The sequence below is a fragment of the Dromiciops gliroides genome, chromosome 1 (assembly GCF_019393635.1).
Source record: "Dromiciops gliroides isolate mDroGli1 chromosome 1, mDroGli1.pri, whole genome shotgun sequence".
NCBI lineage: Eukaryota > Metazoa > Chordata > Mammalia > Microbiotheria > Microbiotheriidae > Dromiciops > Dromiciops gliroides.
The window spans coordinates 632,496,668-632,510,019 of record NC_057861.1 but is presented as its reverse complement, the minus strand read 5'-3'; the positions used below and the strand labels follow the sequence as shown (position 1 = coordinate 632,510,019).

Here is a 13,352-nt window from a genome sequence, read left to right as displayed (position 1 = left end):
CAGATAATGTATCTCATATATCAGCTTCCATATCTAAGTAAGACTCACTGTACTCCCCTGAATGGGCCATGGGGGGCCAGATCATTGTCACCAACAGGAGAAGAACATACAGAACAGGACCTCCACCTGATTTGGTAAGTGGCACAGTACCATCTGACTAGTCTTATAACTGTCCCTTTTGGGTCTGTAGGTAGTGATGCTAGATGAGCCGACATCAGGCATGGACCCAGTTTCACGGAGAGCCACCTGGGATCTCCTTCAGCAGCAGAAAAATGACCGCACCATTGTGCTGACCACACACTTTATGGATGAGGCCGACCTTTTGGGGGACCGAATTGCTATAATGGCCAAGGGGGACCTGCAGTGTTGTGGTTCTTCACTTTTCCTCAAGCACAAATATGGTGAGGAAGACAAGGGAGGAAAACTGGGTGTCACAACTCCTTTTCCTCATTGCTGAGCTAGCATCTGATCCCCAGAATAATAAGTAAATTATTTTGTAGGTTCGCTTCACACATAGTTCCTGAAATCTGATCATGAAACGCTTTCTTAGACTGAACTTTCCACTCTTTGGTCCTGGATCCTTGGTCCTAGATAGAAAATTTGTGAAGATAAAGCATGTTAGTGTCTAAAAGAAATCTGTCTTGGAGAGTATGTAAATGTTCCAGAGAATGGATTTTTTCCCCTATAGATAGCTTTATTCTCAACTCTAATACTCAGCACATTAATCTAATGGAATTTCTTTATCTAGTTGGTTTCACCGTTTTGGCAACCTTCTTTCTAAAAATACATTATTTTTTATTAAGCCAATCACCCCCAGAATCATATTCCCAAGCCCTCTTGTGAGGAACAGGACACAGGATTCTCAGTAGCAATGCTGACCACCCGAGATTAGCTCTTCATGCATGTAATCAGACTGTGTGAGGGTCTCTATCTCATCTCCCAAAGCAGCTTAAGGCCCGGTGCAGCCTAGGGAAAAGAACTATAAAAACCCATATGGTTTCATCCAGTCTTTTAAATGGCTTCTTTCAGGTGCAGGGTATCATATGATCATAGTGAAGGAACTTCATTGTAATACCAATGACATTTCTCGTCTGGTTTATCACCATATACCAAATGCCATTTTGGAGAGCAACGTTGGAGCTGAATTATCATTTATCCTCCCCAAAGAGAGTGCACACCGGTATGTATCCAAAGAGTTCTAGACTGATGTCTTCTATTTGCTCAGTGTCTACAGTTGTTTTCTGTATTCCTCAGGTTTGGTACATGAGTTATGATAGGCAAGGGCCTATGATCTCTATGTTACTTAAGTTGACACTATATGCATAGTGTGAGCAGTCAGGGAATTCACACCATGAAAAGCTAAACCACAGGAATGCAGATATCCCTGGGGAAACTGTAGAAGAGTAATGTATGTGTACATTACTGGTACACAAACACTACCAAATTGCCCCAAAGAAGGAATTGGCTCATTGTAAGGAATGTTCAGAAACTTAGTTGTTATCCATATGAAACATGACAAATCATAGCATTGTTGTACTCCCCAAACTCTTTTTGGGTGAGATCAGACTTTGAAGCAGAGCACTTCTCCACCTTTTATAATGCCAACAGGATTCCACTGACCACCTTGGGAAAAAGCTTAGATCCCTAAGGTGTAGCTCCAAATGAATGATTTTTTTAAATGCACTTGATTTCCTTCCTTGATTACATAATCCAGTGTTAACTTTCCCATAAACTATCAAATCTGCACCACATCTGAAATCCCCAAAGGGAATTTGTTCATTAGTGACTTGTTCATTAATTCCTTTGGGTTTAGAATGACCATATAAGCATCATGCCATATAGAGAGATTTTGGAGGCTCATTCTTACAAGAAGATAAAGATATCAGATGCTGAAGATAATATCTGAACATTTCCTAAATTGAGTTCTGGAAAATTGGTAGGTTGGAAGTTGTAGACAGTTGTATTCTACAATCTACCCCTTCTACCCCATGAGTAGCTAAAAGTACAGAGAAGAAAATTAAAGAACAACTAAAGAATGTCAAAAGTGAGTGGCCTCAGGGCAGCTAGGTAAGGTGGCTCAGTGGATAAAGCACCAGCCCTGAATTCAGAAGGACCTGAGTTCAAATCCAACCTCAGACACTTGACACTCACTAGCTGTGTGACCCTGGGCAAGTCACTTAACCCTCATTGCCCCGCCCCCAAAAAAGTGAATGGTCTCTTATGTAAAGAAAAAGTCAAGAAAATGAACCAACAAAAGTGGAAAAAAATCTTCCACATGTGAAATATTCTGATCTAGGAGATACTGAAGATGTTACCAGAAGGGAGAAATAGCTAGTCATCTTCAGGCATAGCCCAAGGAATGAAGTTGGACCTAACATAAAGTAGCTCAAATTGGATAATGAATAAGCAAAGGAGGATCTGATGTGGCTAGAGAAAGGCCAGGGCCTTATCATGATAGCTGTCATCAGCAGCTAAAGAGAAACTGATAAACATCAACAGCTTGAAGAACCAAGCCATACTGATCAAGCATTTAGCTTGTGCCCTTTGTGTACTGGTCATTGTGCTAGGCTTGGGGAATATGAAGACCAAACATGACTTGGGTCCCTATGCTGATGTAGCTTCCTTTCTACTGGACAGGTTCAGCATTTACACAGATAAGTGAATAGAAGATAATTTGAGAAAGAGCTTTGATGACTAGAGGGATCAGGAAAGGTAGCAGCCAAGGTGAGCCTTGAAGGCTTGCCAAGAAAAGGAAGGAGGTACACTTCAGACAGGGGTCTCTCACCACCTAATTTAATGTTTTTGTAAACAGAGTAGCCATCAGTTCATCTAAAAACACAACCTGTTACTTTAAAACTTTACTGCATTATATTGAAAACAATCATCTCTAGTGTTAGCTTCTGAAGCATGTATATGCTCATTCTGAAAAGTCACTGGAGATGCAGGCATTGCTCTTCCTGCCCTACTTCCATCCAAAGGATTTTTATAAAAATGAGGAGCAACACAGCCAAACACACCTAAAGAATTTGAAGAAATAAAAACTTTGAAATCCAAAAAAAAAATCTTTGCATCAAATACATCAGATAAAAGTATAGCAGCCAAAATTTATAAAGAACTGATTCAACTCCATTAGAATAAAAGCTATTTTCCATTTGTTAGGTTGTCAAAGGATATAAAGGGGTAATTCTCAAAAGAAGAAATGCAAATTATCAATAATCTCACCAAAAAAATTCAAAATCTCTAATCAAAGAAATTCACATAAAAATAACTTTGAGATCCCACTCCTACCAAACTGGCAAAGATAATCAACAAGAACATTCAGTAGAGTCAGCTAGGTGGTGCAGTGGATAAAGCACCAGCCCTGGATTCAGGAGGACCCGAGTTCAAATCTGCCTTCAGACACTTGACACTTACTAGCTGTATGACCCTGGGCAAGTCACTTAACCCTCATTGCCCTGCCCTCCCCCCCGCCAATTTTTTGTTAAAAGAGCATTTAAAAATAGCTGTCAAGGCTATAATGAATTAGGCATACCATCAACATGGCTGGTAGAGTTGTTAAATTGGTTCAACTTTTTTTGGAAAGCAGTCTGAAATTATGTGGAATGATAATAAGAGTTGGAAAAATGTATAACCTTTGACCTAGCAGTCCCATTGCTGCTACTATATTCCAAGGAGATTATTGACAAGGAAAAAAATAAAAAAACTTGTTACACCCCCCCAAAAAAAAGTTCCTAGCAGCTCTAGTTATAATAATCAAAACAAAACAAAACTGAAAACAAACTAGGTATATGAAAATAATGATGATAATGATAACTAGCATTTATATAGCCACATGTTGCAGGTACCCTGCTAAGCACTTTATAAACATGATCTCATTTTATTGTCACAACAACCCTGAGAGGTAAGTGCTATTATTATCTCCATTTTACAGTTGAGGAAACTGAAACAGGTTAAATGACTTGCCCAGGAACACATAGCTAGTAAAAGTCTATGATTAGGGACAGCTAGGTGGTGCAGTGGATAGAACACCAGCCCTAGATTCAGGAGGACCTGAGTTCAAATCCGGCCTCAGACACTTGACACTTACTAGCTGTGTGACTCTGGGCAAGTCATTTAACCCTCATTGCCTCAAAAAAAAAGTCTAAGGTTAATTTTGAACTTGGGTCTTTTCGACTCCAGGATCAGTGCTATATTCACTGGACCACCTAGCTGCCTTAGATGAGGAATGACTGAACAAATAATGTTATAAAAAGATAATGGAATATAACTGTAAAATAAGAAATTATAGATATGAAGAATTAGAAGAAATATAAGAATATGTATATAAAATAATACAGATTAAAGAAAGCAGAACCAAAAAACCCCACCATTATATGTGTTGACAATAGCCATGAAGTTAAAATCAACAAGTTCATGTTTTACACACACCCAAAAAAGGTAAAAAGTAAAAAGTAGGTATTGCTGTGATAAAGCTGATGCACCTTTTGTAGTGGGGCTAAACAATTGTTAAATAACAAAAATAATATAGTCTTGAGTTTGTTTTATTTTCCTTGTATGCTCATATTTCTTATGTGTTTCACATACTTAAATACCTGTCCTTTCAATGAATTTTTTAAAGGACAATCTAAATGATCATTTTCACTCAATCCCCTTCCTCTTAGGTTTGAAACTCTCTTTACTGAATTGGAACTGAAGCAGAAAGAGCTAGGCATTGCCAGCTATGGTGCATCTGTCACCACCATGGAAGAAGTCTTCCTTAGGTACGTATTGAACTCTGAGCTTTGTTGCTAGGGTCACTTAGAGTTTAGGAGTAGAGATGGTGAAAATATTGAAGGGAGAATTATTGTTTTTCAATGTATCTTAAACTGTCTGTCTCTGGAACAGAAATGGGCAAATTGATTTGGGAGATGAGGAATGACTGAACAAATAATGTTATAAAAAGATAATGGAATGCCTAGGGTTAAAATATGTATAATTTACCCTAGATTAATTCTAGAGATTATTGTGATTATTACTATGATGTGACAGATACCTAGCTAAATCTTTAGTTCAGACATTTGTGCCAAGAGAAAGTTTATGAAGAATGTCTTCCCAGTCCAGATTTTCTCTAGGTGAATATTTGGCAGAATTAATAACTTAATAACTCGCAGAATTATTATACGAAATAATAAGTACTCTGATAAATAATTGGAGGATTCTCACACTGATTTCAGACATCTGCAGCAAAGTATAGTCCAAAATACTCTTGACACCAGGAGTCAGAAGACCTGGGTTTTGTGGTGTCAGTTTAATCACTTGGTAACTGTGGTCACTTTAACCTGTTTGTGTGAAATAGGAATAAGAATAACTCCTTTTGACCCACCTCTTGTAAAAACTGTCCAATACTATATAGAGAGCAGGCTGATCGTCAGATGTTAATTGAGACCAAATTGCTGAAGCCCCTGCTGCTGCTACTGCTGCCAGACTGAGTTTTCTGTATTAATGAAAAAAGGTTGAAAACCCTACACTGAGGAAATGTATTTTTAGGAGAAAGGGCTTGTTGAAGCCAGACACCAGGAGTGGATGATCTCATCCATTTCTGTGCCTTCACACAGGCTATCCACCAGGCCTGAAATAATCCCCCTCTGTCTCTCAGAGTCCCTGGTTTTGTTTTTAAAGCATCCACTCAAGTGTCACCTTCTATGTAAGAAGCCTGGGTAGGCAGAAAGGGGCCACACTGTGAAGAGCTTTAAATGCCCAACAGTGAAGTTTATATCTGATCCTACAGGCAATAGGGAAGCACTGGACCTTTTTTCTTTCTTTTGAGAGAGGGAATGATATATATTTTAACTTTAGGAAAATCAATTTAGAAACTGGGAGATGAATTCAAGTAGAAAGAGATGTGAACCAGGGAGACCAGCTAAGAGATTCTTGCAATAATTCAGATGAGACATAATAAGGGCCAGAACCAGGGTGGTCATTATTCAAGTAGAGAGAAAGGGACATGTGTGAGGCATGTTACGGAGCTAGTAACAAAAAGCTTTGGCAATTAATTGGATATATGAGATGAGTGGGAGTGAGTTGAGAATGACACTAAGGTTTTGAACCTGGAAGACTGAAAGGATAATGGTGCCCTTGATAGAAATAATGACATTGGGGCAGCTAGGTGGTGCAGTGGATAGAGCACCGGCCCTGGAGTCAGGAGAACCTGAGTTCAAATCCGGCCTCAGACACTTAACACTTACTAGCTGTGTGACCCTGGGCATGTCACTTAACCCCAATTGCCTCACCCCCAAAAAAAAAGAAAGAAAGAAAGAAAGAAAGAAAGAAAGAAAGAAAGAAAGAAAGAAAGAAAAATGACGTTGAAAGGAGTAGGTTTGAGGCAACTAGGTGGCGCAATGGATAAAGCACTCGCCCTCGATTCAGGAGGATCTGAGTTCAAATGTGACCTCAGACACTTGATACTTAGTAGCTGTGTGACCCTGGGCAAGTCACTTAACCCTCATTGCCTGACCAAAAAAAAAAAAAAGGAAGGAAAAGAAAGGAGTAGGTTTAAAGGTAGGGGGTGGATCTTTCATACTGATTTGTACATGGGAACATCTGGTTTTTAATGACCAGTAGGCAATTTATAACATAAGACCACAGCTTAGAAGACAGACTAGAGTTGGATATATTTAATTTCACCTTTGTAACATCTCTCAAATACACCCCCCTCTCTCCCCTGATACTTCCACCACCTTGGTACAGGCCCTCATCTCCTCATGCATGGACTATTGCAATACCTTGTTGGTTGGTCTGCCTGCCACAAGTTTCTCCCCATTTTAGTCCATTCTCTTCTCCGTCACCAAAATAATATTTCTAAAATTCAAGTCCAACCGTGCCACTTCCTTGCCCAGTCATCAAATTTGAAATCTACTCCTTGGCTTTCAGAGCCCTTCATAACCCAGATGCTCCCTCCAACTTTCAGTTCTTCTCACACTTTATAGCTTTCCTCCTCTGCCCTCCACTTTCAAGTATTCTTTGATCCCATGATGCCAGCTTCCTTACTGTTCCTTGAACAACATACTCCCATCTCCTGATTCTGGGCATATTCACTGGTTGTTCCTCCACACCTACAATGCTCTCCCTCTTCATCTCCATCTGCTGGTTTCCTTCAAGCCCCAGGCTTAATCTCACTTTCTCCCTTCATTCTAGTGCTTTTCAAGGATGCAGCTAGGGGGCACAGTGGCTAAAGTACCTGCCCTAGATTCAGGAGGACCTGAGTTCAAATCTGACCTCAGACACTTGACACTTAGTTGTGTGACCCTGGGCAAGTCATTTAACCTCATTGCCCCCCCAAAAAATTCTAGTGCTTTTCTTTCTGATGATTATTGGAAATAATTGGAAATAAATGTATCTTATCCTGTATCTAGCTTATCTCTACATAGTTGTTTGTGTATTGTCTCCCCCATTAGACTATGAGCTTCTCAAGGGCAGGAACTGTCTTTCTCTTTGTATACCCAGCACTTAGCACAGTGCATGTAGGAGATACTTAATAAATATTTATTAACCAACTGGCTGGATACATAGATTAGGGAGTCATAGAAAGAAGTCAGCTCTAATAGTTTGGGAAATCATTCCTTTTTTTCTTTCATTTCCTTTGTTCAGTAGGAATGCTGATTAGTCTTTTCAATTTGATATTTTTCACACTGACTTAATTCACACACACCAAATTCAAGTAACTTTTATCTGCATTTATAATAAAATTATGTCTTGTACTTTTTTGGTTCAGAGTCGGTAAACTTGTAGATTCAAGCATGGATATCCAAGCCATACAGCTCCCTGCCTTGCAGTACCAGCATGAGAGGCGGGCGAGTGACTGGGCCATGGATAACAACCTCAGTGGAATAATGGATCTCACCGACAGCATTGGGGCCTTAATCAAAGAAGATTGTACTACCATCAAATTTAACACCAGGGTAAGCATTCTTATTTGGGACTGTAAACCTGGCAAGTTCAGGAAAGATAAAAATGGCATGGTTTGGTTTGGCCTGTTTGAATCCAAGGAAATAGTACCAATGTTGGCCATGGAAGAATCAATAGATCTGACTTGTTGGCTTCTCTGTGGTGCAGCCTTAGGGTGAAAGTGTTCTTCCAGTTCATAAGTGCTATTTACATATTATCTGGGGCAGTAACCATTCTCATCCTCCTATAGGATATGGTAGAAAAGTCCTAGAAGGATCATTGATCTCAGACAGTCTGGGTCCTAATCCTGCCTGCATCACTTACTTAGCCTTGTACCCTTGAGCAACTTCATTTAACCTCTCTGATTCCCAGTATCTTTATTCTTGATCAGGAAGGTAAGAGCTGCACTGTTTACCTCACAGAGCAAGTGTGATGCTCTAGGAGAATGTATGCCAAAAACATTTTGAAAATGTTAAAGTGCTCCATGGTCATAAAGCGGTATTCTCCTTGTCTAGCTACTACAGCCCTACTGGTGCTCTCAAAGGAGAAATTATCCCCTTTTCTTTTCATATATATATTTAAATTTTTCTCCAACTAAATGTTAAAACCATTTTTAAGATGTGTGTGTTCTTTAAGTTTTGAGGTCTAAATTCTATCTCTCCCTCCCTCCTTTCCCTCCCCTCCCCTTGAGACAGTAAGAAATGATCGGTTTTTCTTTTCAATAAATACCTGGGACAAACATAAGCAGCTTGCACTGCTGAGATACGTCAGAGCTTATCACACGAGGCTCCTCATCAGAGTTCTATTCTGTACCATTTTCCTTGTCCTACAGAGCTGCATTTAAATCTTGGAATCTTTTTTTTTTCTAGGGCAATGGGGATTAAGTGACTTGCCCAGGGTCACACAGCTAGTAAGTGTCTGGGTCTGGGTTTGAACTCAGGTCCTACTGAATGCAAGGCTGGTGCCTTATCCACTGTGCCACCTAGCTGCCCCATTGCATTTGAATCTTAACTGGCAAAGAATCTAGGGTGGATTGATGTGCTTGGTTCTGTTAACCCTTATAACTCCAAGTCTGTTTTCTCTGTCTTACAGTTCTACCTTCACTGCCAGCAGTTCTATGCCATGTTCACAAAAAAGGCCTTGTACAGCTGGCGCAACTGGAAGATACTGGTGGCACAGATCCTTGTGCCCCTGACATGCATCACGTTGGCCCTCATGGCCATCAACTACTCTTCATCGATTCGGGATGACCCCATCTTGCAGCTAACCTTGGACCAGTATGGTCAGACAGTTGTGCCCTTTTCCATCTATGGAACCTCCAAGCTGGACCAGCAGCTTTCAGAACGCTTTAAAGACATGCTGCAGGCTGAAAAACAGGTGCCCCGGGAGGTGTTAGGTAAGTGCTGCTGGTGTGCAAAGGTCTGTCTGCCACAGGCCAGGAAATGAGGTGGGTTTAAGAAGTCTAATCTGAAGAAATGCTTGTTGAAATTTAAGTGAATGATGTCAACATGGAAGGAGGTAATTAGTGACATCGTGCAGGGCTCTGACTTTAGCACTATTCTATTCAACACTTTTTTACCAATAAACATAAAAATAAAGAATATATGCCTATCAAAATCTGTAGCTAGACCAAAATTGTGAGGGATAGCTGGTGATAGATGACAGAATCAGGATCCAAAAGTCATCCTGACAGGCTGGGACTTGAGAGGAATGAATAGGAATTTAAATTTTTTTTTTTTTAAGAAATGAACTGCAAAGGTACAAGATGCTCTTGCTAAATAGCAAGTCATGTAAAAAACTCACAAGTTATTACAAGCATCAACACAAACATGAGCAGGACTAATGTTTTAAACTTAAGATCTCTAACAATTTCCTGATGAGGGGTTTTTTACTTCCTCATATTTTTGATTACCAAAAGGGATATGTGTGTGTTCATGCTATAAATGTATGTTCTTGATGAAGTTACCAAGCAATGATAACAAGTTTGAACATCAACCAGGTGACGCCCAGTGACCCTGATGGATCAGTTGGAGATACCTAATCAAAGTTTAAGTTTTAAGTGTTTTATCTGATGCTCTTTCCTTTTTTGAATATGGCTGTTACTTCCCAATAATCCCCCAATATATATTATAGTTATTATGATATCATAGTAAATTATAATCAGTCCCAGTCCACAAGCCTTCTCCTCCATGTAGCTTTCCCCAGTTCCTCCCATCAGAAAGTATCTTTCCTCAGAACTCTAGCAGTACTCAATACCCTTCTTTATCTTCTGGATGCTGTGTATTGGATTCATGTGACTAGATCTCTCCCCCCACTACACACACACATACATAAGCACTTCTAACTTATAAGTTTTCTGAGAGCAAAAAGTCTCTGTAGCCTATCTTTGTATCTCCTTCCATACTTAATGCAAGGTTTTGCATCTGGTAGGTGCTTAATAAATGTCTATTTAATTGAATTGAGTTCAATAAATTCATGTTGATTGCCTGTTGCTTCCCCACACAAGGTGATTTGGAAGAGTTCCTGATTTTTAGGGCCTCAGTGGAAGGCGAAGGCTTTAATGAACGATGCCTTGTGGCAGCTTCCTTCAAAGATGTCGGGGACCAGACAGTGATCACTGCCCTGTTCAACAACCAAGCCTACCATTCTCCTGCCACTGCCCTGGCTGTCGTAGACAATATTCTCTTCAAACTTCTTTCCGGCTCTGGTGCCTCCATTACTGTCTCCAACTACCCTCAGCCCCGAGGCACAGGCCAGGCCACAACAGAACAAGCTAATGAGTAAGTATGTGAACCTTGGTTTCACCCGGGGCTGAGATTTTCATTCCATAAGCACCCTCCTCTGCCCAACTGATTTTAACTTTTTGTTAGCAAGTGATGTGGAATATAGCCACTAAGGGAAATTGATCTTTTGTTCTAACTAGACACACTGAGAGCTTTCTTCTCCCCATTCTCTTTCCTTCAGCGGCCACACAGGATTTCACTTGGCTCTGAATTTGCTCTTCAGCATGGCTTTCTTGGCTAGTACATTTTCCATCCTGGCAGTCATTGAGAGAGACATGAAGGCAAAGCACATCCAGTTTGTCAGTGGAGTCTATGTCCTTCATTTTTGGCTTTCTGCCCTACTGTGGGATCTCCTTACCTTCCTTGTCTCCTGTTCCCTGCTGCTGGTGAGTGTTGAGTGACTTGTCGGTTGAGACCCTCTCTCCCACACATTATAGGAGATTCACTTTGAGGGTTTTTTTTCTTTTTTAAGTGTTTTATTTGATACTCTTTCCTTTTTTGAATATGGCTGTTACTTCCCAATGACTACCCCCCAAATATATATTATAGTTATTATGTTACAGTAAATTATGGTCAAGCTAAACAAAGTAGCACATTGGCCATATTGCTCATTCTGCACCTGTAGAATGCCACCTCTCTGCTACCAAGTAGCAGACTTGCCTTACCATCAGGCCTCTGACCTCACTACTGGGCACTGTTGATCAGAGTTCCAAAGTTATTCAGTGTTGTTTTCCTTTACCTTACTTTGGTCACCATATAAATTGTTCTCCTGGTTCTTCTTACTTTGGAACTTCTTCTCTTTGGCCATTGATACCCAGGCACTAATCCTTCCAAGGAACCTGATTTCAGGAGAAATGACATAAGAAACTCCTTTCCTCAGTTTCCTAATCTTCGATCAGCCTCAATTCCTCTATGATTGGTGCCCATTAAACTGTCCGAGGCTGGCTCACAAGTTAGAGCATCCTTCCTCTGACTCTTTCCAAAGAGAGAGAGGGAATGTCCTCTGACTAGGAAAAAGGGGAACCTCTATCATCTTTAGACTCCTTTAGAAAAGGGAATATGAACACATCTGTTCTACTGCTGATGTGTCAATTTTTCTGGGAAATTAAGGGGTTCTCTATTTACTTTAAAAGGTACTTGAAACGCCACTTTACTGTTTCTTCTTCCTGATGTTGTTATAATTTCTTGTTGCTTTTGTCACCCTTAATATTATGTCTTTGTCATGTAGGTGGTATTCAGAGCCTTTGACGTGGAAGTTTTTACCCAGGATAACCACCTTGCAGATGCTTTGATGATCTTAATGCTCTATGGTTGGTCCATCATCCCCCTCATGTACCTGATGAGCTTCTTTTTTTCTGGAGCTGCAGCTGCCTATACCAGACTTAGCATATTCAATATCCTCTCAGGCCTTGCCACTTTTCTTATCATCAGCATCTTGCGCATGCCAGGTGAAGAACACTGAATTTGTCTCCACCACTCCCCTTAACAGACACATAGTGATCCCTTCTCCAAATAAATGAGCATGTGAGAACAAATGAGCTCATGAATGGGGACCTTTGGCAAGCAGACAATTCCTAAGATATGGATGAAAGTCTCTGCTTTTCACAATCTTTCAGTCTGATGGTGACGCTAAATCAAACATACTAACATTGAGTTAGGAAAATGTGTGTAGCTACCTCATCGTTCCCTTTTCCCATCCTGCATTCACATAACTTTGGAAAACATTTTAGATAGGTGCTCTGAGGAATTGTTGGTATTTCCTCCCTGACAACCTGTTTTCTCTAGTTTGATGAGGAAAGTTCAAGGGAGCCTAGGAATGTACCCAGTGTTTTTAGGACAAAGATCATTTCAGACTTCTAGGCCTGGAGTAAAGTCAATTGTCCATATGAGTGAAAGATACAAAATTGAGGAATTTGATAACCTTAGTCCACTTTGGGGAAATTCCCCAAGTAACACTGTTGTTTTCACAGGGAGTGATGGGAAAGGAATATTGTTGTGCAGAGAAAATATCTGTGCCTTCAAGGTTATCGAACTAGCCTAGTTTGGCTGCCCCAGGGAAAGACGGGTTTGCAGCACAGTAAACTAATCTATTACATTTCCATTCCAGGGCTAAAATTGTTGCAACTTTCTAAAACCTTGGATATGGTCTTCCTGGTGTTGCCCAGTCATAGCCTAGGGATGTCTATCAGCAACTTTTTTGAAAACTATGAAACGAAGAGATACTGTACATCCTCTGAAATTGCAGCCCATAACTGCAAAAAATTTAGTGAGTATACTGAATCCCCCTAGCCCCGGGTTTAACAGTCCCTTTCTTACTATCTTTCATACTTAAAAATAGACAGAGGATAAACTGGGGGGAATGTAATCTTCCTTGGAAGGAAAAGAACTGGAGCCTCCTCAGGAGACACAGGAGTTATTTCTCAAACATGAGAGAATCTTTGTAAAACACTTGGAAGTTTTGAGAAATGACCCAGGGAAAATTCAAGGTAGTCAAAGGTATATGGACTGAGCTGTACATTTCTTTCCCAAATCCAAGGGGTACTCAGCTTTACAGGCCATTGAGGAAGAGGGGCAGCATGGCAAAGTGAATAGAGCACTGGATTTGGAATCAGAAGACTTTTCACTACTTACTAGGTCACCTTGGAC

The 13,352-nt window shown here is 40.3% G+C and overlaps 1 protein-coding gene across 4 annotated transcripts in view; it reads left to right on the top strand.

Annotated features, from left to right (window-relative positions):
• Window positions 1-13,352, top strand: part of LOC122755822 (phospholipid-transporting ATPase ABCA3-like) — a 111,639-nt gene that overhangs the window by 85,866 nt on the left and 12,421 nt on the right. For all 4 annotated transcript variants that reach the window (XM_044004685.1, XM_044004702.1, XM_044004694.1 and 1 more), the window contains 9 exons: window positions 191-401; window positions 1,030-1,180; window positions 4,662-4,760; window positions 7,751-7,937; window positions 9,016-9,319; window positions 10,430-10,703; window positions 10,888-11,092; window positions 11,935-12,154; window positions 12,814-12,972. In XM_044004685.1, coding sequence (XP_043860620.1) covers window positions 191-401; window positions 1,030-1,180; window positions 4,662-4,760; window positions 7,751-7,937; window positions 9,016-9,319; window positions 10,430-10,703; window positions 10,888-11,092; window positions 11,935-12,154; window positions 12,814-12,972 — 1,810 coding nt within the window. The remainder of the gene's footprint in view (window positions 1-190; window positions 402-1,029; window positions 1,181-4,661; window positions 4,761-7,750; window positions 7,938-9,015; window positions 9,320-10,429; window positions 10,704-10,887; window positions 11,093-11,934; window positions 12,155-12,813; window positions 12,973-13,352) is intronic.